This window comes from Manacus candei, unplaced genomic scaffold (genome assembly GCF_025592945.1).
Source record: "Manacus candei isolate 608988 ecotype Guabito, Panama unplaced genomic scaffold, ASM2559294v1 h1tg000050l, whole genome shotgun sequence".
NCBI classification, from domain to species: Eukaryota; Metazoa; Chordata; class Aves; order Passeriformes; family Pipridae; genus Manacus; species Manacus candei.
Window position 1 is genome coordinate 16,465,743 of NW_026138098.1, and position 27,221 is coordinate 16,492,963.

Here is a 27,221-nt window from a genome sequence, read left to right on the forward strand (position 1 = left end):
GTAATGAATGTTCTTGCTGAACAGACGTGCATGAAGTTTCAGTACATTTCTGAAACTAAGTCATAAGCAGTTTAAGAAAAGCAAATAAATCTTTTCTTCACATTATAGTTTTTCCTTTTTTTAGAAAAAAGTGTTGCCACAATAAGGCTATGAAGCCAACAGCACCTCGAGAAAGAAGTGGGGGCAGAAGGTAAACAGAATTTCCATTTCTACTTTCCAACTCCTTGAGCAAAGCTTCTTAAAGAGATGATCTTCATTAACTACTTCACATTTCCTAATTACAGACATAATTCTCCTATACATATTTTCACATTAATCTGGCATTGCAGAAATACTAAAGCTGCTACTATTTCAGTTAGTATAACCTTTGCTAAAATATTTCAGAAATCTTGCCAGATGGACATTAATTCCCTTTCCTCAACAGTGTATTAATGACTGTGAGGTTACAAGTATTACTTGCAAAGAGAAAAGGTGTATATACTAATCTGTACTTTCAAATTAATACTTCGAATAGAAAAAACAAGAAACTGATATGAAAAAAATGTTCAAATTTGAATGCATGATAGTTGGATGGGCCCTTCTATCTTCCTTTGCTGAAGCTGAAATTCTGCTGTTTGACCAGCTTCAGAAATAGAATCCTATCTGTGACATCTGGGTCTGTTTTTTTCCTCCCTCCAGGCTGTCACTGGACCAGGTGCTGCTTGTGTGACATTTTGTCACCTGCCCTTGGCCTGCTATTTTTAAACAGTTCTTGTCAGCTATCTTTTAAGAGGAGCAGAAAATACAGAGCAGCACAAGCAGAAGGACATGTTCTCACACTGAGCTAAGCCACTGTGCAGGATAATTCTGTACATCTTCAGAGGTCCCTCGTACTACTCTATAGAAACAGATCAATGGAATCCTTTCAAAACACACCTGTATTAAAAGCATTCAAAAGAGACTAGTAATGCAATAATCATAAGACAATTAATTACCAATAATTATACAGCCTTTCATATTAGCTATAACATTTGAAAATCTTGTTGCTTGAAGCAAATTATTCAATTGAAAAAAAGAGGCCATATGCAGATCACAAAACTGCATCATTATCTCAGAAAATTGTATTTTTTTTTTTAATTTAAAGGTGCAGTATAGAAGTGTGAAATGTAATTAAGAATATGTACCTTCAAAGACATACTTAGGTTAAACAGATAAATGAGTATTGGAAAACAAACAATTTTAAGAAAAACACATGTATGTTACCTGGACCTTTACGAAGACTATACAAGCACATATTTCTAATTATAGTTTTAAAACAAAATCTCTAGATAAAAGTTTTACTTTTCAAGATTATTAAGCACATTAAGCAGAAACGCAGAGAAGACAGAGCACAGAAGTTATGGATTCCAGCAGTTCACTGAAATCATAAATAGAAACCCTTCCAGTAACAACATCCCCAGTACTTGTATTCAGTGTCCATCTGCCATTTTCAGTTTGCCTATCTTGGTTTCATAACTATTTACTGAGTATATTTTCAATTACGTGCTTTTATAACATACACTTACAGTGCTGCAGTTAGGGTGCAAATTTAACCACTCTTTTACATCTTTTCAATTCCTAATTTAAAAAGAAAACAAATCCAGTTGCATACTGCTTGCTCTTTAAACATTTCAGAGAAAAAAATGAAGGTTTAATGATACATGTATAGCCCAGGCTGCACTTTTGCTTATTTTATGTCATTAAATTTCTTAAATTATCTCTCCTAATGACATTTGGAGAGACTTTCTGGCTGGACAGCCTGAGTGCTCTGCTGCATGTGCCATATCATGCTTGTCATGGCAGAGAGCCCAATTCCTTTTTAGAGCACATCAAATCTGTGCATCTTCTCTTCTGTATTTTATTAGAAATGAGATGTTAGATGGAACTTGCTTTGTTCTCTGTAGAAGAGTATAATGATCTTGGATCAATTCTGATATCTTTCCAACAACTAAAGGAAGTATACCCTTTCCACATATGAATCTCTTTATTAAATCTTTCACAAATAAACAATGTTTTTAATTGTCTACATAATTTCAAGTTACATGATCAGTTTTGAGACATAATGTTGCTCCAGAAATAACAAACCTAGGTATCAGACATAGTTTTACCACTATTTCATTTTATTTTTTATTCATTCTCTCTTCCTAAGTCCTTTATGGCTTTTTGAACTTGTGAAACCCTAATCAGCTCGTGGACGTGCACTTCACTTACTTGGTGAAGGATTTTTAAAATTACAGTTACTTTTCTCATACTTTTCATATTACAATCAACATTCCAAGAAACCATGTTCATTGGTTATATATTGAGTAAAACTTCTCGCACTATTATACCTCATGACTTTCACCAAGACTGACCACTCCCACCAATTCAGCAATTGGTATTCGGCATAAGATTTGTGAGAAAATAGGAAAACTGGCCTGCTTTTGACCTGTCCTGAACTTTCTGGGAATGAGAACTTCCTCTCACGTAGTTCTTAAGACCACTGTTGATATCAGTTACAAGTTAGGATTACATAATTCAGTGGCAAGGTCAAATGAAACTGGCAACAGGACTAGTTCTGCTATATTTCCTTAGTAATAATCCCTCCTTTATCATTCTTATATTCTCTAGCAAATTATTTCCAACAAAAGGCACTAAAAACTAGCTATAATTACTTGGATGGATAGGTAGCCGGTGGATAGAGCAAAGTTTAGACACTGAAGAGTTGAAAAATCAAAGCAAGACCAGTGCATTATCTCAAACATCTGAAAGAAGATTATCCTTTTGACTCACATGTATTCAGTCAGGAGTCCAGTTAATGGCACAACCTACGGCTCCACACACACTCACACACAGCCCCACCAGCTCAACCATGGGTCTCTCTGACTCACAAATGGCCACAAAGCAAGAGGCATGTGTGTGAACATAAAAGAATTGTCATTATTTCTACCTCAGCAGAGCTCAGAACATTCTCTCACCTTTTCCCCCAAAATTACAGACACTTGAAACCGATGCTCAACATACCAACTAACTCAAAATACATGCCCAAGACAATTTCAAAACTAAGAATGTTGTGAGCAAGGGTCTCCATAAAGAATTATAAAAAATAAAGGAAGTTTGTTGGGATTATTTTCCTCACCCTTTTTTATCTGCCATTTGTTCACACCCATAAATTAAACACCTACACTTACAGATCTTAAAAAAAAATTAAAATACTGAGCAGAACAAAAGTAGTATTGTCTGCCAAAAGAGGAATATGAAGAACTATTACTGTATTCACATGTATATATTTTTACTGTGCAAAAACATATTGTGCAAAGTGTATAATTATCAGCTATGAATATCAGTAATAAAGCTTGCTGATACTAACTTCTTCCTATCACTGACTAAGCATATATATGCCATCAGTAGGGAAAGCAACCTATAAAATAAAACAACATATACATTACAATGAAATGCAGTCTTTATAAGTTAATTACACTGCTCCAATAAAACACAAGGGGGTCTTGCATATATCTAAGTAGTATAAACATTTTCAGCTTAAAAAAAGCTATATTTTCAAAATATTATTACTTTAAAAGCAAGACTAGATGAACATAAAGATATATTTGGCTTTACTTGTAAGCAGTAGATAAGAATATGTACACATATACCCATTCTACATGAAGTTCTAGAACTGTATTCAAAAGAGCAATACTGGTATTTTTATTGGTGAGTTTGGGGGGAATAAAGTAAAACAATACGAAAGCAGACTTTTCCATTACCAACCTATGCTAAAACACACAAAACCCTCAGAATAGCAGAGAAGTGGGAAAGAAAAAAAGAAAAAGTTGCTTTAGGTCTTTGTGAGGCCAGTCTTCAACAGCACAATGAAAAAAACAGAAATAAACAGAAGAAAAATTTGATATCCATATTATCACTTCTTAATCTAAACAAAGTAAACAAAAAACCCCACCACTCCTGCTCAAAACAGATTCAGCAGGTTAAAGACAAGAAAATGCTAGATGCCAGTAGCAAATTAAGAAGTATGATCATACTACAGGATCATTGGACAAAGCACTTTTTTAAGGAATATGAACCATTTAATGATCATATTCTGTACTGAAAAAATATTACAGAGGATTTTCTTAAATAAGCAGAGTTTTAAATGGCAACGGGCTGTGTCCTCTAAAAGGATTAGCTTGAGTGGCCTAATTCTAAATACAAATAGATGTGCAAACACATCTATCTGGTCAATCTGTTTTTCATGAACATTTACAGAAAGGGGTCTGATGAGCACTGAGATTTTGGGAAATGCAGGTACACTGCACTTTTTTCTAATGAAAGTGTTGCCAAGAAGCTCTAACTGGGTAGCACCATTTCTAGGACTGAGATGACAACACTTGTTCTATTTGCATGACCTTTGTGTTCAGCTGCTGACTGCAAACACAAATATGATCCATTCACCTTCACTTTTCTCAGGTCATGTGGCAAACTTACTGCTTTGCTTACAAAAAGCTTAGGAACACTTACAGCTGAACAAAATCAGGTGGCATGTACTGAAGTTAATGAAAACCAAAGTGGAAACCTAAAGGTCCATTCTATATTTATTACAACACTGTCTAAGTTGCGTATGATCTTCAAACATTTGGCTGCCAAAAACCATAAACAACATAGTTAATTTAAATGTAAACAGAATATCTTAAATTTTTCTTAGTTTTCATATGACCTGATACAGTCTTTACAACAGCTAAAAAGCAGTAACACAGTAACTTCAGTTTTCTATTACTCAAATATATGGGTGTCATTAAGCACTGAAAATCAAGATTAAAAGTTTCCCCACAGATGCTATTTCTGCCTCTGAACTGTTGCACATTTGTATTCAACATCTCAAGCTCTACTGAAATATTATGACATAATCAACACATACTTTATGTATCTTTATACAGTATGGTATCGATTAAAATTAGTTTTAATAAAGCCTACTCTTGAAGTTCTCCTGGTCCATATGTCGTCTCCAAATACTCATACTTGAAGATGTATCACACTGATACTTCAAAAAAAATTCAGAATTTTCATTAGCTGGGGATTTACAAATTACAAAGTTTGTTTCCACTCTGATTTAGAATAAAACCCAACTATTACTGTTATCTAGAGTAACAATAAATTTAAAATGAATATTTTGAAGGGATATGATTTCTCTCCTCAATATTATACTTTGATTCAGTTTCATGACCTGTCAGTAGCACATGTGCACAGCATATGATCTAACACAGCTGAAATATTTTATTTAATTATTTAAAAATAGAACAAAGGCAGCTGCTAGTTACTACTGATCAAAATATTTTTTTAGATCAGAATGCCTCTGTTTGTGTTGTAATGCAATAGTTTGACACGGATAAACATATTGCAACAGTGACATATTACACCATAGACAGAAGACACTTTGATGTAGGAAAGAAATGTTCTAGTCAGTAATAAGTAGCATCTACTTAGCTGTTCTGATAATTCAGTTTTGCCCTACAGTCTCAGGTCAAATCAGTATGTAAATAAAAAAGGCTATAAAATACTGCAAGTATATTCTTTCCTCATTAAAACAAAACTGTCCCTCATATTTCTGCAGCGTATAATATATTTTATTTGCAACTCAGAAAATAAGTAGGACCACTCAGGAAAAACATCTCAGGAGATATTGAACATTTCTGTCACATAGGCCTTGTTATGACTGACACAGGGAACAACCGGATATCCTACGTCATATACAGTAATTCATCATTAATTAGAAGCAGCTTAACAATTCCTTTCCTGAATTTTCTTCCTTTCTTTTTTTCCACCTTTTTGAAAGAAGAAAAGTATTTGAGAGTATTGACTGAAAGAGAAGAAAAACATTGAAGTTGGTCTTGATGGTAGAGAAAGCAGGGAGGGAAGTCTGACTAACTGTTTTGGGACAAAAGAAAATGAGACTTCCTTTTCCATTAATTTACATTCCTTAAATCTCAAAGCATGAAAATGACAAATTATTTGTAAAGTTAAACAGTTCCCAGACTATGAAGACAGAAAGACAGGAACCTACAGCAGAGTTCCCCTATCTGGCAGGAAAAGCTGAGAAAAAGAAATCAGTTTTAGACAGAAATAAAACAAGAGCTGACACTGAACACCTTCTCCCAAGACTGGGCTCAAGATAAAATGCAACACTGATGGACATGCTGGTAATTTACTAAAGTCCAGAAACCTCAGAGCCAGATATCAAATCTCTCTTACAGCAAAAAACACAAAAGAGAACCGAGTGACCCTGGCTCTCCTGGCTGCAGAGCACCAAGCCAGCCTGCCCACCAGACTGGGTTAGCCCTCGCTCAGTGTAAGTAATTCAATATTGCAAGAGTGAGGATCAGTTCGTTTCTGCTGCACTAACAATCTATCAGACTTTCTCTGTTCCACATTTGAAAGCAACACCCTCCCAAAAAAGTCACTTAATCACATGTCCCCCCAAGGCCAAGTGGATCATGTTTTAAAAAAAGTGACCTGCCTTGGTGATCTTGAAATAAACTCTATTTCCATGGCTGGCAGGACAAACTGACTATACCTCAAATTCAGAGAAGGGTATGAAGCTTCAACTACTATAAACAAGAGGATAGACTCCTGCTTTCTCACCCCAAGCTTCTCCCCTACCTCCTCTGAACAATGCAGAGCATGAGGAACACAGACCCCAAAATGAAAAGAAAAATATCCCAGAACCATTTCAATTTGGTCTTCACATCAGAATCTTTTATGGCTAATCCTCCCACTCACACTCTAATCTAGAACTCTTGTCCTACATCCAAGAGAATAATTTTTTTGTTTCAAGTATCTGCTGGGATGTGAGGGGGCACATAGGCCAAGAGGGGCTATGTTCCAAGCAAAGTTTCAAACTTAGATAAACCACAGGCAATACTTTACTAGTGAATATATAGAGAGACAATACTTCTAAAAATAAGTATTTGATGAAGACTGTTGGCAGCAGCAGGTTGAAATGATCCTGGAATAGCTCCACTGGCTTTGTAACATGCGTTGGAAGCCCTAAGACATGAATCAAATCTTTCTGTATTTTCAAAATCAGAGGATTTGGTACTCATTTTTTCACCCCTTCCATTTAAAAATTTGGATAGTAAAGGTATGGCAAACTGACCTGTAAGTGCTGCTAGCTACAATTGTTTGAAAAAAAAAGGCTCATTTACGAAAAGCTGAACAACTAAAAAAAGTCATTTGAAAGCCATCTCATTATTTTTCTTTGTTTATTTTAAATCAGGATTTTTGTGGCTGTTTTACTTTCTACCTAGAGAAGAAATACCTCAGAAGTCTAAGAGAGGAAAGTCACAGATGCAAGAGGAAGGAAAGATTTAAAGGGAAAAGCACCCTGTTTACTATGAAAGACAGAGGTGGTAAAATGAAGAGGAACTAGGTCCGAGATTTGGTTAAGTCAATAAGATTCCAGAAAAAGTGGCTGAAATTTTGCACAAGAGGCATTCACACAGGAATGTCTATAAGGAACTGAAAAAAATCAAGCTGAAGCACATAACCAATATATTCAAAAAGCTTCAAGATGAAAATAAATGAAAATGTGAGAATGACTTAAGAAACAAGCAAAAGCAAGCATAATTGATAACTTTCTCAAGGTCATAACAGACTAAAACGTCCTGCTACGTTAAGGGGCAGAGCCAGAGAAGAGTGGGATAAATAAGAAAAAAATCAAGTGGGTTTAGGAGACAACATTAAGCAAGGAAGGTACAGAGAAGGACAGCAGCTCTAAACCTTCTGCATCTTTGGTAGAGAAAAAGCAAGAAGTTGGATGTACAGGAGAAGAGCCAAGACCAATTTTCACAGAAAAAGCAACAGCGAAAATGCAACAAGAAAATGACTTGAGGAATGGATTGATGTTTGCAGAAAAACGGTTTTTATGAAAAGGATTCAGCTAAAACAGTAACATATATTCATTTAACACAGAGGAAGGAGACACTTCCTGCAAGGGAAAATGAAACAGCCACTCCTATGAATATTGCCAGTCATGCTGCATAGTGTGAAAGCAGGAGTAGAGAGGAAAGTGCACACTAGGTCAGGCCAAGGCTGAAGACTACCAAAGTAAGCCCTTCCTGGAGGACGAAAAAAGAAAAGCAAGCCAGGGAATTAACTATATCATTAGGAAAGCAAACAAACAAACAAAAAAGCAGCTGTGCAGAGACACAGAGAGATAACTAATATCTCCAACAGTTACTGAACTGGAGGTGAGGTAATTAACACGGCAGGAAGGCCAAAGCAGCTGAGCAGCAGTGAATGAGAAAATTAAATAGAAAGAGCACATTTTTTAAGAGAAAATGTAAAGCTACTGGTCCCACTGGCAAATGGAAAAGTTCAACTTAAACTTTACAATTAATATCCAATCCAATAAAACTTCTGATACCATCTTTCTCATTTTTTCCACACAGATTCACCTGGAAATTCAGTCTTTAAAAAACAAGTCTCCATTCGTATCTTTATATAAATACTGACTAAAAAAAAAAAATTGGAGTTTTTAGCTAGATTATCATATTTACTGTAATAAGATACAATAAATATTTAGCTCTATTAACTAGCAATTTGGATTTTATTTTATATTTTAATGCCAGCCACATATAACACATATCCAGCAAAAATCTCAATTTTGTTGAGCTTGTTTTTTCAAGTTCCAGTTTAACCCTTATTCTGGAAGTCTATGATCAAAACAGACATGAGACAGTACTTGTCATTTTACACAGATGAATAATGATTAAAGACACTCGAAGGCTATAGCACAGCAAATTTCAACATAACAGTGGAAAGCACAGGCTAGAAGAGAGTACAGAAGCCAGTTCAGTATGGCTGTACAAAAACTCTGGACCCAGAAAGATGGCAAAAGAGGCACACGACCTTAGACCTAGAAAAAATATTTTCCACGTGTAATACGGGAGGGGAGTAAATGAGGCAACTGTGACATCAAAAAGCATGTATACAAGCATTAGCATAGGAAGTGCTATATTCTGACTTTCTTCTCTATGTCCTGATTTCTTAGTGTTTAGGAACAATTTCTTGTTCAATACTTCCCTGGTACATGGCTTACTACTGTCTTCAGTCTCAAAAGTCACCAAGAATGCACGTCAGCAAGAACGTGTACCTATTTTTAAACATAACTAAGGAAAGATTAAGACAGAGGAATGTGCAGATTGATCAGGAATATTTATTCAATGAAATGGTGCCACACCTTTCACTAATCATTACCAGCTAAGTATTAGAAATGGTTTCATCTCCAATGCTACACCTGGTAGAACAAAGGCACTTTAACAGCATAAACAGTCAAAACTTTTCAGCACTTAATAACATCTAATATCTTTTGGCTCCCCCTAACAATTTGAAATCCAAATTAAGATAAATTTGTTTAAAAGAAACATGAACAACTGTAGAGAGTAATCCTGATACAGTGGTTGTTTTAGAACCCTGTATAATAGATGCTAATCCATACAAGTGTAGTATAAACTTTGAACAAGATGTTGAACATAACAATTGGACTCCAGTCGCACTACACATCTTTTGAAGTGACTGCAGCAAGAGACCCAGTTGTGCAATTTGTTGATACACAAGCCCATGTTTCAGATATGCCAGTTAGATATTATGATTGTACACTTACAGTAAAAGTATACATATTTCACCTTATCTTCCTAAAGTAAAGAAGATTATATTTAGATGGGAAAATAGAAGTTTTACATAACTGAAAACTCACTCATTAGCAAAAAGTTTAGAGCAATACTGAAAAGCTGATTTTTGTTTAACACCAAGCAAGCATGGACATATGAATATTCCTAACCTGTAAAATGATTCCTCCACATTATATCAGCGAAACTCATTGGTGGGCCACTGGGAGGGTAGTGTTTACCTTTCAGAGGCTCATGATCAGTCCTTATCATATCCATTAAGGAATTTTCCAAAGAGTGCAAGTTAAAAGTGTCATAGGGCCTATTCCGGTCCTAGAAGAAAAAAAAAAAAGGAAAGAATAAGTGTTATTGAAAAAATAATTTTCTAACACAGGCTCATTTCTTGTTATATAAACTCCAGCATCCAATTCAAATTTCTTCTTGATAGAACTTTTCATCATTAAAAAAAAAAGATAAATATAAGCCTAGAGTTGTTAAAATCATATCCTTCATTTTGCAGCTGCTACTTTCCCCAGTATTCCCCTCAGCTATGCAGAGAGGCTTTTAATATTTCTAAAAATATGCATACAAACAATAGCTAATTCTAAATATTACCATTTAAATAAGGACTTAGAAATAAACCAATATCAACGTTTACATTGGAGAAGTGAAATTGTTTCAGAGATTTTTAGTTTACAGCTTCATCACCTGCCTTCTGTCACTGTGCTACCTTAATATCAGAGCAAAAGCAATGCTCGAGATGCCAGCAGGCATATTTGTTCCAGAAAGTACCAAGCAACTCTTCAAATGTCTAACATTAATCTCACAGGTTTAAGGAAAATACACTAGGTGCAAGAAAAAAAAAACCAACAGGCAAGCTAGAATATGCAACACTTCCACAGCAGGGTTCTCAAAATCCAAGCAAGGGCTTTATTGTTTGAATCTCACATTTTTAATTTGCTGTAGTTCTGCTACTGTTTTATAAGTGAAAGGGGAAAAGAAAAGAAAAAACCAGAATCAATCTTTAGCAGGCCTACTAGAACAACCAGTTTCAAAGTTCAGGAATAATCCCATGGAGGAAACAATCTACCAATGTCCACGTACCTGGCGTACTGTACACAACACGACATAACAGAATGGCCATTGCAATCAGTCTCTTTCTAAAAAAACATTATTTTTCTTATTCCCATCACTACCATTAAAAAAAAAAAAACAACAACGGTGTTTCTTTATTACGTTATGCTACAATTAATAAGGAGTGGCATAATATTCTACTGTGCAAACTGAAATCTTCACTATAATATGCCCCCATAATTCCTTGAACAATGTTTTTCACATGCTGGTTACTAGAAGATATTCTTGCTTGAAAGAATAACATTTAAAATCCTCAGAGAAGAAGTAGAAATATGCATAGAAAAGGTAATAAAAGCTTTAAGTATTATTTCTCTTGAACCCTCTTGTTCTTAGGTTGTCTTTAAATAAAACAAAGGGAGAGAACAAGGTATAAATTAAGCTTGCTTGTTGTCAAAAATCTCATGTTCCCACAGTGGCCTACTCTAAAATGTAGATCCAACTTCCTTTCTCCAACATGCCAATGTTGTATTTCCTGTAAGTGGAATAGCATGGTTTTCTTCACATATTGATTTCATCCATTGAGCATTTTTTGGCGGTCGAACATGATGTTCAAATAATACTACTTGATTTCTGTTAGAAGCTATACTAAGCTCTAAAGTTCAAATAAGCTCACTGATTTCAGGTTTCATTGCTGATGATTTTCAGGTCTTCTGCAGCTGCTTAAAACGTCAACATTTGTATACTGTATTTAAAAAAGTACTTGTTCACCTATCCAAGTGGATAAATACATTGGAATATAAAATAAAATGTATGCCTAGGAAATTTTAAGTAGATCCTGGGGGAAAAATAACCACAAACCAAACAAAACCTCCAAAACAGGTTTTTTTGAGTTTTGGGGTTTTTTTTTCCAAAAAAGAAAACTTTATTTCTGTTAAAACAACCCAATTCTTAGTAATATATAGTAGGAAAGAAGAGTTTTGTTTTATTTCATATTCACTTTCTTAACAGAAATGCAAGGTTATATTAAAAAGAAAAAGCGTAACTTGGATGTAAAAAAATTCCACTCTTGTGATATATTAGTAAATTTATTAAGTAGAATCTGTATCATTCTCTCAAAGCAAGAATTTTTGTGCCTTTTTCTATCTGCTTTTTTCAAATACATGTACTGTGTATACATAAGGAGGTCAGATGTTTCAACACCCAACTATGACATCTTTTTAAAGAGAAAATATGAAAGCAAACATTCATCTTATATCCTAAGTAGGGGTAGGGAAGTATTTTTCAGTCAGATCAGTCCCCTGATCGGGCTTACTACACAGCTGTAGCAGAGCTGAGCTGGCAAAACCAACACTGGAGAGCAAAAGGGCAGCACTGCTGCTTTTGCCACAGTAATAATTTATTCCAGCTTTAAACATTCCTGAGATTATAGTCTTAGAGGACAGAAGGTGTGAGTTCAGAAGAGGACAGAGCCCACAAACTGAATTTAATTGTCCTTTATTAACATATGAATGTTATATTTTAACTATGGTACAACAGCAGCAAATCCCTGGGAGGCCCCACTTTGCTCTAAAACTTCCCAAGGAGCTGTGCACATGGACACATATGAAAAAAGTGAGAAAAAATCGTAGCATCAAGGCAAGGCTAGGCAGGGCAGGTTTGTTAGAATGCCCCCTTTTAAGGGGCATACAAACCTGCAGTATATTTTCCAGATGAAATTAGAGCTACATTGGATGGAGAAAGATCAATTTAATCAAAACCCTTTGCCTAGGAAATTATAACACTTCTCATTATAAATCCAGTAAAGGAAATTTTAGACACAACAGATTTTATGAGTATGTTGTGGCACGTACATAAGTATAATGCATGCTGACTACAGATTTTGTAGCGTGGGTGATAAAACAAACAAGGCAGGACTAACATTCTAGTTCCTGAATAAAAGGGCTACTACCATATTTCTTAGTAGCTTTCATTTCAGTAGTAACTCATTTGTACTCAGCAGATTTGAAGACTGTTTCCTAAATTCAGCAATTTCTCCCAAGAAAATTGGTGCTTCTGTACACTCACACACACACACACACAAGATTATGTTTCCTCATTTCTCAGCATGAACAGGTTCTCCTGGTTTTGTGAATTGATACTGTTCCATCTCCCGGATTTGGCTTTTGCATTGTTTCCACAGGCCACAAACCTACTGCCAAACAATCTGAACAACAAAAACAATTCATAAAGGCCCTTAGTAGCGCATGAGAACTTTGCAAGGAAGTTCTGGGACTAGGATTGTGAATGAAAATCAAAATATATATAAAATACACAATGACAAATCATAGTAAATAACTTGAAGTTTGAAAAATCAGCAAGTCTGAAAAATCTCCTGGGATATCTTCCTAGAGAATACAAAGCTCCTAAGACCTACTTAGATAAACTACATTATGGTAAAAGAGGAATCTCCAGCTACAAGGCACTGCCTTTGGGTACACAATAATCATTAAGTCAGTGAAAGATTAGGTCCAGGCTGCCCATGTTGGATTGTACTTTTGCTGTGTACAGACAGCTACTTGTTAGCTACTAGTGGATACAGCAGCATATTTTGGTTCTTACAATACTCCGATCTTGAAAGAAAGAAAATGTTTAGTAACAACAGCTCTTAGAGAAGAAATGGTTCCCAAAACTTTAAATTCCAGCCCTTGGCTGTAATCTCTACATTTGTCCATGACATAGACTTCCTCAAAGTGTACATGTTAAGCATAGTGAAAAAATGTCACAAAACACAGTGTCTATAACCTGTTAACTAAAAAAAACTAAACCCAGAGATTAACTGCCAAAAATAACTGCAGAGTCAAGACACTAAAATGAGAAAATACAACAATATGCATTTTACCTGAACTTTATACTTTTGTGCATATGTATTATGCTAGTCTTTATTTACTCAACCATAATAATTATTCAGAGGTCTCCAGTCTCCATCCAATACACATAATGAACCAACTCCAGGAATGAATCAAAACGTTGCTTTGAAGAGGTCTGTTTATCTCCAGGACAGATGCTTGTGTTGCTTATTCCGGGAGGTGGCTGAGTTTTAATCAGTGCATCAGCAAATTCCAAGAGGGGAAAAGACATTCTGAAAGTTATCTTAATTATGAAACAAAGGTTACTCAGTAGTACCTGAAGTATGTCATTGACAAGTATGTGTAACATTTGAAATAAAAAGAACTTTTTCCCATTTGTTGTACCCTGTAATGTAGTAGGCTTTCAGACTCACAGCACGGGCATGTAAGGGCAGGGCATACCCAGCACTACCTCAGTTTCCTCCCAATAGATACACAAACCATGTCTTTACTGGTGAGAGAGAAAGATAAAGAATGAGGAAAAAAAATATTATGGATGACAATGCCAAGACCAAGTCTACAGTTACAGCCATTACAGGTGCTAAGTGGATCTCAATACAGCCTGATTTCCTCACTAAGTCCTTCAGCTTGAACAGGTAGGCCTGTGAACTGAAAAAGGAAATTACTGACATATCCCATGGCAGAGACATGAAGAACATGCACTTTGTTCCAAAAACTGAAGCTGTACCATTTTCTTCTGTCTCTGCAGAGGATTATGGCAGCAGAGGCACTTGACCCTTAATTACTGAAGTACAGTTAAAAGGTGAAAAGTTTTATCCTGAGAATGCATGTCAGCAATCTAACACATGTTGCCTGAGCCTGGCTATCATCCATACTCAAAATGCTTAACCATGTAACATGCCTCAGGTACCTGGACCTTTCCAAGATACATTTTCCTGTGTCTACATATTTCAGTTCATCTGTTAACTGACTTCCTATTAAGCTTCCAAGCTTCCTATAATCTCAACAGTATTTCAGTTTCAGTAATTTATTTCAGTGTTCTACATTTTCATGCTGCCCTAGATTTTTAAGCTTTCTGCACCACTATGTGGCACAATGCAACCCAACTCTGCTGAGCAATAAGATGGCTTCCACTTACTGAAGTATTAAGTGTTCCCAGAATACCAAAACTCCAGTTAGGGTCACAGAATTCTCAGCACTTTTGCTTACTAGATTCTTTCTAGACATAACACATGGTATTTTGATCAGAAGAACGAGATGAGATCCTAGGGAACAGCTAAAACAACTTTGCTATCAATGCAAACTTCTTCACTGTGGTCATTGCTGTGTTTCATTCTGTGCCTGGATTTGGTTGCACAGGATTGTTAAGCATTGCCAACTAAAGCCGAAGCCAATGGAAGCACAGCTTTGAATAAATACAGGGTAAAATGCCAGCACTGTTTTAAACTGGGCTCACTCACTCTGTTCTAGCACCTGCAGCAGGGGTTATTACTAAGAACACCAGGAAACCAAGTTTGTCTCACTCCAGTATCCCAATCCAATGCAGCAAAAAGAACTGCAAAAAAGTACTATGAAAGTTTGGCTTGGGACATGCTCAATATGTCATGATGGTGCACATGAATGATCACATACAGCATGCTCTAAATGCTCACTGAGCAGTCTTTAGCTCCTAGCAGCTTCTGCTGTGATGCAATCCCACTTGCATTCTCAATAAAGTCTTAAAAAAAAAAATCAAAATATAGGAAATCTGAAGAATATGGTCACGAGCTAAAGTAAAATGATCACTTTGCAAAAGAATAAAAAAACTGTAAATAGCAAGTGTTACTTCCTTTGCAGCTTGGTGCTGGAATGCTGCCAAGAACAACATGACTGACAACACAGATGCACAGAGAACTAGAAAAAACAGACATTTCAGTAATTTTTTTCCGTATATTGGATTTAATAAAAATATGAAATAAACCAAAACAAATAACACAATATAAAATGTAGGTAGGATGGAAGAATAGGGTAAATTTGTCTATGCCCATAGACACAGACATGCTATGCACAGCATGGCTACTACTACTAATTCTTAATGGCATTTTATTTTAATTCCACTCTCTTTTTTGATCTTCCCAGTGAATTTTGGATAGTATTAAACTAAGCTGGATTTATTGTGTTCCCTTACTGAACAGAAAGGGGAATGTTTTATGTTATTGCTGCTCTTGGAATGTCCACAGAAGACACACACCAACTTTTCATATGCTTTTCTTATTACCAACTGTAGCACATTTTATTTTCATAGGTTTCGGAAGTTCACTGGACAAAAGGTGAATTTTTTTAGGCTTGTTTAAAAAGCTTCTAAGAAAACTAAGGAAGTTTAATACAAACATAAAGCAATATCTAACTGTATATAGATTATGAAAACATCTCCATATAATTTGAAAAATAACATTTCAAAACTCTAGTTAACAATATTTAGTCACCTTGTCTGTGTTATATAAACGTTTATGGTTAACATGCAAGAACTCAAATTCAATCCAAAAGCCTTGAAAACTTGACCTATTCAAGCAATTTTTCCACAAAGAAAGGTAAAGTTGTATTACCCTTTATGAATTGAGTTCTAAAATGTTACAAGGAAACTAAAATCTTTCAGTGAAATGTTTGCAATTTTTTATTTTTTAATTCAGATTAACTAGAAAGCAAAAATAGAGATTCAACCAACATTATACAGAATTACAAAAACCAATATAAATTATATTATTCAGTTTAAATGTTCTTTTACTTTGCAGTTGAGATCCCCTTTTTGTACACACTTAATACTTGCTTAAAATATATATTAAAAAACTCAGTCTTTATAGCCATAAGACTTGGCATCATACTCACTTAAACAGTATATCCTGCCAAGTTACTGAATATTCAATATTCACTTGCAAAGTGCAGGGAAGAAAGTAATTGATATTACCCTGCATTTTCCTAAATGAAGGTGGTAACTACAGAACAGACTGAGGGAAATGCACTAACTGTTCCCCTGGTTTAGGCAATTCATGTTTTGGAGTTGCAAGGAACAAATCATAATATGTCCTACTGGATACAAACTAAACATGCATATATATATATATATATATATATATATATATATGTAAAAATTTCTTTCATTAGACCCTTACTAAGCAACTAAGCAGTAGCCTATCAACTGTGTTCTTTGAAGCACTCTTATTTATTCTTCCAATGCAGACTTTTATAATATGCCAAGCATACTACTTATATGATCACTAATGTTATTTCTCCACCTCAGATTCAACAACAGTAAAGCACCTACTCCAGTGCTCACATCACCTAAGGTAATGCTCCAATGGGGAACACCATTTGTCACGAGGTAACAGAAATATAATAATTTTGCCATGAAAACAATTAAACAATGTGCTTTAAAACCCCAAACAAATAAAAAACCCCACAACAACAAAAAAATCAGGAGAATCTACAAAACATCTATTATTCTTACACTCATTACACTACTGCAGGGAATGATCTGCAGACAGTACAACTGACTGAGCGCTCACTGACAGGATTTATGTTTAGTCATATTTTGTTCAGTGTGATGCTTTAGATAAAAATCTGCTCATCAGTCCTGCTGCTGAATGCATCTCAAAAAGCTGATGTATCCACTTTCTATTATAGTTACTAATTCCAGTAACAAATGGTTCTAACACTTGTAAAATATAGGATTAGAGTAGTTACACCCAAGATGACCATCAATTCACAAAAACAAGCAAGTGGAAAAAAAAATTTGTCAGCAGTAGAATTTACAAGGCCATTCATTATACCCTTGAGCTATTAAAATGACATAATTTAACTGGTTCATTGGCCTGCTGTGCAAGAGTTCAGCACTGATAAGTCACCTTTGGGCTTCTACCACTCTGTTCAGTAGAATGTGCCCCATAGCCTCTGCCCCATAGCAAGGAAAAAGTAACATTGACCTAAGAACTCCTTGCCAGATAAATCGACACATGTTAAGTGCAAACCTCAGATCACAAGATGAAAACAAAGATGCCAAGGAGAAAGAAGTACTGGAAGTGCTACAGTGTGAAAGGATCTGAATGGTCACACTTGGCAGTCTCGGTCACATAATGCAAAAGACAGTAGACATTGTATAAGGAAGCTACTGCCTCAGAAAGATTTACAGTCTGTCTTATGGCATGAGAGCATAATGAGACAAAATGGGAGATAGAAAAGAATACAAGTAATCACTGTCAAACAGATTTCTGAGCACCACTGTCCAGTAGCTTCATTGATTATGGTCACCACAGCAAAGGAGACTCAAGGATTTCTCTGAAACAGAAACAGTGGTTTTATCTACAGTTACTGATCATCAGTGACAAAGGATATATTGGTAAGGTTAAAAAAAAAGTGTCACTGAAATGTTTAAGCCTGATGACAAATAAAATATTGTCTCTCACCCAAACGCATTATGCTTCTAAGGAAAATGTGACTAAAATAATATCTCACTGGCACATTTCAAGTCAGGCTTCTGTTCCATTTCCATTGTGCTTAGAAAATACCACCTCCTGAACAAAAATCTTGTAGGTGTCAGAACTCCAGACAGCAATTTCAACAAAACAGAGGTAACACACTTCATCTTTTCACACAGGACAAGATCATCCTACAGGTTTGGAGAACTACCCTTAGAGAAGACAGTCATTTTCCATCTCAGTGCAAATATAGGCCTTCACTTCTAAAAGAAAATCAATAAAATGTTAAGAACAGTGGGGACAGTTGTTCAGTAAGGGCTGAGAGGGAACTACAGTCACCTACCAATATTTATGCACAGGCCTAAACCAGGCCAGAAACCCTCACAATGTTCCAGTTCCCAGAAAAGACAAGGAGGTGACCTTTCCAGCATGATGCCACTTTGCATTCAGTGGGATTTAAAGAAAATGTTTAATCTATTAGTTGCAATATACTTTTAATTACTAAAATTACTCATGTGAGTTTATCCAAGTCCTAACTTTATATTATTAGAGCATGATCAATATGCATGGCAAATTGTGGCATGCAAAAATCCATTCAGTCACTTTCTTCTTGAGAAGAGTCAGGCAGCAAATGTTCTTCATCCTGGGACTTTATCAAGGACATAATCTATGACAGAATCTCAAACTGTCTCAGCCACCTTCTCGTAAGGGAAACAGAACTATGAGCTCTCTCAAGCTGGACACCTATTTCTAAATATGAGTTGAGGACTCCTGTGTAGCTACTGAGATATAAGGCAAACCTTTTCCTAAAGGATCATTATATTAGAAATTTTAATTTAAGAATATTTGCTATTATGTACTTGATCATCTGCAAAATTATCTAAGGTTGCATATATACAACTGAACAGGCAGGAAACAGCAGACAGCAGCAATCCAAAGACCACTCATAGCATCAAGCCCCACTCAGAGGAAGGAAAAGCAGAAGTGGAACAAAAAAAATCCCAGTCCAAAATAACGTTTTCATTAGAAGCAACTCTTCAAATAAATTATACACAAGCAATTCCATTTCAGATTAAATTTTGTAAACAAAAGAATTTTTTCAGTTTCAAGTACTGAATCATCACACATATGAAAAAAAATCCGTTTAATAACAAATTCAAAATTAATGTATTAAACATATTACTTCCTATGATAAATATATTAAAATAGTAATGAATCATACTACGTATACTTGTATCTTTGATTGCCTAAGGAGCATAAAGGCATCCAGGACATGAGGACAAGAATAACTGTATCATGTACAAGGGGTCTGAATACTTATGTTACACTTCTTCAAAATAACAAGAATTGATACTTCTTCCTCTTAGATGAGAAGAAACCATGAGCAGTTTTGTGTTGTCAGGTGTTATGCATTCAAATTACTGCTGCTGCACATTTAGATTTAATTAAAATAATTCAGAAATCACTTACAAGACTTACAAGTATGTAATTAACCAAAAGGAAACCTTCTTTATGCAGAAATTGAAAAGGATATTCATAGGAGCAAGAAAAATGCTTTCCTTTTACATTGTAAGGGCTAAACTGATTAGCACATGGCAAATTTAGTAAAGATTGCTCCAGACAGGAAAAATGTCTTGAGATAAAAGCCTGCCTGATTTGCATCCGAATTCTCCTTTTTTGTACAAGGTAATAAAGACTGACAGGTGCCTTAAGAAATGTTGCTAGGAGGAAAGAACCAGGATGCTCAGCCACTTACATACATTCAGGGGAACTGTAAGAAGGTCAGCATGAATACCTTGGACAACAAATTTCCAGAAAAGAGTCAAGCAAGATTGATAAAAAAATTAAAACACATCAGAAGTCAGGAGCAAATAATGAATCCTCCCTCACATTCACAAGGGAAAATCAGGTAAACAAGGGGAAACAGAAAATACAGGTAAATAGTAAGAGACAAAGCAATATCATCTGTCCAATTCAATAATAGATGAGGTGCATGGGAACACCCTAAACAAAAGGAGCCAGAGTCAGTAAGGCACAGTTAGTGGAACCACTAAAGCTAGTCCAAGTAAGGATGTCAGCACTGTATATATCTGACCAGCAAAATAAAAATTAAAGAACTGCAATAACTGAAGCAGAATATGAAACATAAATGACAAACACTGTTTCTAGTTCTTAAGACTAAAATTCACAGATTTCTTAAGAAATACAATGCAGAAATAATATAGCATTATAAGTTACTGAAGCAGTACCCTGGAAATATGATCGCCGGTTCTTGAAAGACTCTAATATGGCTGATCTAACAAGGATTTCAGCACAGAGTTTCATATGGTGCTACAGGCAAAGTAACCATGTAAACAAGAAAAAAAAAGGTAATTAGTGCAATTGAGGTAAGGAAAAAAAATGGCAAAATGGGAAAGAACTGCTAGAGCTAAACAGAATCTGCTAAAGAAAAGTGAATAATAGAGTTTCTTAAGGGCAAATCATGAGACCAGTTTTATCACTACTGTTGGTTAATAAAGTAGAAACACAATAATAATAATTACAAGATAACATCAACACAGAGGAGATCAGCTCATCATGCAGAAAGAACTGAAGAACTGCAGCAAAGCAGGCTGATATTTAATAGCACTAACCTACAAGGTCATGACCTCAAGGACTCAATTTTCTCTATAAACTGGGACCTCATCAACCAGAAAGAATAACATGGAAAGGAAAAATACCAGTGTTAATTAGTTAATTTCTGCACAGTTCTAAACTACAAATATAAGTATTAAGTGTGAAAGGGTAAACAAAACTGCAGGTTGTGTGAAAACTATACATCTAGTAGAGTTATCTTTTGCATCTATGCACACATACTTCATTAAAAAAGCTATTTTTACTGTATTTGTTCTTTTAAATTAATTCCCCTTTCTCTGTATGTCCACTAGAGCCAAGGACTGAGTTACTTTTTGAAACATTCACCAGTTCAAGTTTATATTCAAACAAGACTACTATGCAAGTGAAATAGCAAGAAAACTTCCCAGTTTCTCTAGAAAGTGAAGCCTTCCAAAAAAACTGCACAATGTACTACAATCCATTTTCAAGTAGTTTTAAATGGCACACACAACAACAGTTACATTTCCCTTGCCTGACAAGAAAAAATTGTTATAGAAGTAGTCTACTGTTTCTACTTTAAGAAGCCATGTCAGAAGAATGTGTTCCTCTTTAGACAAGGGAGGTAAGACTGTCTGCAGAAACTTGCATCACTTATAAAACACTTATAAAACCTGCTGACAACTATGGGTGATTTTTTTACTGAGATGTCACAAGAACAGCTTCACTTATTAGCAGTCAAAGTAGCAGGAGCCACCAACCTGAGGACCTTTACCACTAAATGTTGAACCCAGTCCAAACTACAAGATTTTATTTGCAGAAATTTTCCTCCACAGAAAGCGAACGAGTGTAGTGTCGTCTTGGATTGCCATATTTGAAAATGCCAGAGCTTCCCTTTCATTCTATATTATAAAAGTCCTACTTTTCCTTGTTCCTGACTTTTGTTTCCTCCACTCTCTTGTTCTGCCTTACTCTTCCTGCTGCACAGTCAGCAGCTACTTTGGCCATTGTGAGTTTTAAGAAAAGCCCTTTCAGTTACTGTGAGAGGTTTCACTGTTTTCAATTTCTTTTTTTTCAATTGTCACAGGAAGAAACAATATGATCCTGGAAAGAATACATGAACAAGAGAATTATTTAGTGAGATGAAATAATTAGGTCAGACTGTTATGGGCATCATGACTTAAAACTAAAAGGTATCTTTATAAGTAATTTAAAGAAAATTTCAAACTTACAAAATGTGCTATATACATTTTACACACGTGGTTATTACAATCTTGATGCTTACTAAGCACATCAATAGATGATATTAGATTTGGTTATAAGCCATCTGTTAACATGTTGGACCCTAACAATCAGTTAATACATTAATCACTTAATTAACCCTTTACAAATGTACAATTACTGTAAAGGTCATGTAGTAAATGGGAGTAACACCAGCTACCTACATGTTAATTCATTAATGCTTTTAACATATCTCTTTCATGAAGCAAAATACTTCAAGCAGAATGAAGCAGCAACTTCCAACAAGGAATTATGAATTTTCATTTAATCCAAAACAATATTTAACCATTAAAGTGTTTTAAAACAAAACTACTTTTTGCAATTCCCTAATAAGTCTTATTTGCAAAAAAGAGTCTTTACCACTCTGAGAATAAAACTAAGAGAGCTTTGGTGGGTGATTTTGTTTTGAAGAGCCATTCTTACAGATAGAAGACATTTATTCAAAAACACAATACACTACAGATAACATATATATCTATATATATATGCCTATATATGACTTTCAAAAGTTGCCTGACATTTCTCATTAAAAGATCAGCTTTAACTTGCTTACAGTGTTGCCAAAAATAACTTCCTAGGATGACACTTTTTAAGATGAGCACCTTTGCAATAATTCTTCCATGTAGGAAAGATGAATTTCACTGGAACATCCACTTATGAGTATGACATAAAATAAAATCATATATATAAAATGACCATGTTAAAGACATAATTCTTTCCTCATTTACGTCATAAATGTTTTTCTGTCAATCTGTGTGAAGATCCATCCTAAGTCACACATTCCAGAAGCCCAGTGTGGGGATGAGGAAAGAAAATCAGGCGTGTTCAGACTAAATTATCACTTGGTTAAAATTTTTAAATTTCCAGAATTTAGAACTTCTAGCCAGTACTTCTGAAAATTCCATTCTCCCTGAATTTAAACCTACTTAAAACCCCTCACGCTATTAAGTTTGCACTGGAGTAATTCCCACAGAGTAAGAGAACATTATTCACCTTATGCCTACAGGGATTTATTGGGCCTGCCCCTGTAACTTGAAGCTTTGACATGGAAAGCAGAATAGGGAAGGCCAACTCATAGGAGAAGGCTCAGTTAAAAAAGGGATCAAAAAGATCAAAAACCAGGAAGAAGTAGAAGGGATGTCTGAAAGCAGTGGAGTTCAAGGTGGATAAAAAAAAGAAAAGGGGTCATGCCCACAAATCCACACTGTGCCCAAAAGTGAAACCCACTGACAGTTTCTGCTCTGTGTACACATAGCTTTCATTTACTTTGTTAAACAAGAACAATCTGTAGAGCTGATCAAAAGACTCTAACTTGGCTGATGAATCATGTGAAGGTCATCATCCTAACATGCAACAGAATCTGTGGTTTTGTTGAAGTATTTCATTTAAACTCTAGGAATTTAAAAGAAAACTACAATCCTTGCAAATTTTGCAAAGCCATTCAGAAAAAAGAATCGGGAAGCAAAAGAGTAAGACTTCTCAGCATTTGGAAGATGTGCAGAGAATAACATAGACAGTTGAAGGAAAAGTGGGTATCAATCAAGTAAATTAAATATTTTGCTTCTTTTATCCTCCCTGATGGAAAGTTCTTAATTCCTGAGTAATTGGCATGTAACATAACCTAAAATTTTTGACAAGTGATAATTTGTTGTCTTCACTTTTTGATGCCTGAGATTCTCACAAACATCAAACTTAGAGATTTCAGTGGATGTTGTTTTCAAAGACCTATGTAAGACCTATATGCTAAATATTTCAGAAAAAAACTACAACTTTTCAGTCTTCTCAGATTGAGCACTGAGAAGAAAATGAATTCCCCAAACTCATTGCCTCTTATTTACATCTCTAGAATGGCAGTCACATTCTCTTAACACTGTTGTGACAAAGCAGATCAATATCTATCCTGATTGGCACAGTGTTTCTCTCCTATAAGATCTTAGAAAAATTGACAATTTTATCTCTGCAATGAGCTTGAGAAGCATGCAATAAAGGGATAAAGCCACATTAAGCAATGAGGAAAAGGAAGGCATCATTTAGTTGTGTTTTTCATATGCTACTGGTAACCTGTAGGAAAAGACAGAATCATATAACTGAAACTTATGAAAATGAAAATTTTGACAAAGTCTGAACATACACAAGCAAAGTTTCTGTGACATTTCACAACTTGCATTTTTAAAGTTCTAAAATTTACAAGTAATAATAAAAAGATTACACAAATGAAAGTCTAACTTTATGAACAAAAATTGTGCATTCAGTTAACTACTGAGGCACCTGCTTACTACTGGTATGTACAATATTCTAACAATTGCTTAAAAGCAATCTTCTTGCACTTCTCAAATTTCTACTAAATGAAATATGGAAAAATTAAATAAAGAAGAAATAATGAAACGAAACATGGCAATGGCACCCTAAATTTAGGTACAGAATGTATAAGACATCATATAGCCTAAAAACTGACAAGCCTAAACATGTTCTGACATACTTGTTAGAAAAAATGAGAATGGAAAACTATTACACTTCAAGTTTCATAGTCATTAAAAAAAAGATTTAGTTTAGTATGAAAAAGAGGCAAATGATCTCAATAACAGCAAAACCTACTCTGTCAATGCCATTCTAAAGTAAAACACAGCTAATGAAAATTAATTTCAATTGTATTTGGGAGAAAATGAACTAGTTATACATACACAGATCTAGATTACAGATGTACATACATAAATATTTTGCATATATTTATACACAAAATGCTAATATTACTAGGAATGGAAAATTTGCCTAAAGCTTTGAAATATACATCGCTTATTTCTCTCACATGTTCCACTTACTCTTGTTGCAGGCTAGAGGGAAAAAAATATCTCTGAACACATGTGGACATTTCGGAAGTTTCCTTCTCGAAGGGAAATTATGAGCCTACACAGCACCAGGAAGAGTTCAAAGGGAAATTTAGCTGTCCTTCCACTGAGCAAACAGTAATTAGAAATATCTGTTTCCTGCCCTTTCTGAAATTTTAGTTCCACCATACAGAACAGGTAGATGAGATAAGAAATGGTAAGAACTACTTCAAAACTATGCACCTAACTGGGCTTGGATTAAGTTAGAAGGGCATAACAGTCTGATTACCCCTGAGAGAAGCCAGTAACTTCCACCTAGTTCTATTGTTTCTCCCATCTCAAGATCATACAGAATTTCTTTATCTAGCTTTTGATATCTTCTGAAGACATGGAATACAAGGAAAAAAATCCACTATCATGCCTAAGGAATATGCTGTTCCATTTTCAGCTGCTAACTGCAACCACCAATTATACATGAAAAGCTTTCAATCTTGATTTCAGGGAGTTGAGAAGACAGAGTGGGGAGAAATAGGGAAAAGGAAGCGAAAAGAGATACTTTTTCTACCCTAAGTTTTCTAACTGCCATTATGCTAAAGGTCTTGAACAGATCCTTTTCCTTAAATAACATATCACATGTTACTATGATAAAAGTGAAATCCAAATCAAAGCAGCATGCTTATTTTGGAAAAAACTGTGAAGTTCGTAAATGGCCTTTATTTCCTGGGGGAGTTCATGCCACAATTTGGAAGAAATCTTGATTAAATTTCTAGGACAAGCATCTTTTATTTATGAATAGTATTTTCAAACTTATAACACTATCTCAAGTGATCAGAAGGAAAAAGGAACAAAAAAAAATCATAAAGACCAGAAAACCTTAGAGCATCTCTCAAATGTCATCACTGGATAGTTTTGGTAAATATTTTTCTATACAGTCTAATTTAAAATTTCTAGAAAGTGGTCTACCCTGACCAAGCCAAACTCAGATGTGTACAGTTTAAGATCACTTTAAACTAAACAGTGCCATGTTTTAGTTTCCCTTTAGTATACTTATGCCAGGAATCACTCATGAGTGACCTTAATGAAAGAAGAGTTATTTTACCAACTGCTAAGAGATAGAAATGTTCATCATCCACTCGGCAAACTAATTTTTTTCCTTGAAAGCCACCTGGAACTTGAAAATACTACTTTTCCAGGTCTCCCTTCCTCTTACAGTCAGTTCACAAGAGCAGTCTAGGCAAAAAGATAAAAACTGGGAAAGATGATCCAAGAAGGGAAATAACAAAATGAACTGCCCTGCCCTTCACCTTCCCTTCTACCTTTCCTCTGAAAGAAAAGGCAGATAGACCTTTATCAAATCTGCAGGAAAAAATTATTGATTAATTGTTCTGTATTAACATCTTTAATGTTTTTAAGGAAGTGTTACCTATATATGGAATTGATCAGAATATCAGCTGCATACTGAACTCAGACCTTTGCTCTACCTTCACTAACTTTAACAGCATAACTACGATTCAATTGGTTACTTAAAACTAATCAATAAGTAAATAGTGATCAAATCATCATACTTTAAATGTAAACTAGGCATGTACTTTTTCTTCTGTACTGTTACCATACTTCAGTTAATTTGAAAACACAGACATTTAGAATTAAACCAAATTTAAAAACAAATAAGAAACTGTAAAATACTTCACAACTGATAATGCTAGAATGTCATATATTACTTGTAGTTACACTGAAAGACTACTGAGAAACCATGACATGCACTCTTACATTTTAATATTCAGAATCTGGCTACTTACTGTGCTAGTTAATACTACCAACAGAAGCATGTAAGAAAGGAGGTGGAGGAAAAAAAAAAAAGCAGACCTATGCAATGCTCTCCTTTTTTTTCTTTTTGTCCATAAAGTTGAAGGCTGATACTTGTGTGTCATCATGTAAGAAAAATTAAGATTGGACTACATGTTAAGAAATAGATTTTAAGATACCAGTAACATTACTAAGTGTGGTTACCTACTAAACTGTCAAGAAGCCAGAGCCAATGCTAAATTTAGACTAAAGAAATATAGACTAAAGAAATACAGTGTTTTAAAAATCAATCTTCAAATAGACTTATTGCATACAACTATTTCTGGTTGAATAAAACCCACTAGATCTAAACAAAGGTTTTAAAACTAAAGTCACCAGAGTGTATTAGTCAGTATAAGTCCTTTACTCATAAACACAAAACTGTATTTGTTACACTGGTGAATGTTCCAATACTTGAACTCAACATATTTATGTATATATACACTTATACACAAACTCACTGCATGTTGGTATTGGCATTTAGGTATGAGATACTGAAGTTATATCTAATTTCTAAATTTAGTTTATAATTTTATTTGGTTAAGAATAATTCCTGTTAAAATCAATGAGGAAAAAAATCCATATCAAAACACCTCCCCAAAGACCTTTCTCAGTCTCCCTGTAAAAGACAGCATGTTAAAACTATCTTTATAC

At 34.9% G+C, this 27,221-nt stretch overlaps 1 protein-coding gene across 11 annotated transcripts in view; it reads right to left on the minus strand.

Moving 5' to 3' along the window:
• CPEB3 (cytoplasmic polyadenylation element binding protein 3) overlaps nucleotides 1–27,221 on the minus strand; it is an 84,900-nt gene that overhangs the window by 44,317 nt on the left and 13,362 nt on the right. For 8 of the 11 annotated variants that reach the window (XM_051800572.1, XM_051800567.1, XM_051800564.1 and 5 more), the window contains exon 3: nucleotides 9,827–9,986. In XM_051800572.1, coding sequence (XP_051656532.1) covers nucleotides 9,827–9,986 — 160 coding nt within the window. The remainder of the gene's footprint in view (nucleotides 1–9,826; nucleotides 9,987–27,221) is intronic. The other 3 variants (XM_051800569.1, XM_051800574.1, XM_051800573.1) reach the window with 1 other exon arrangement.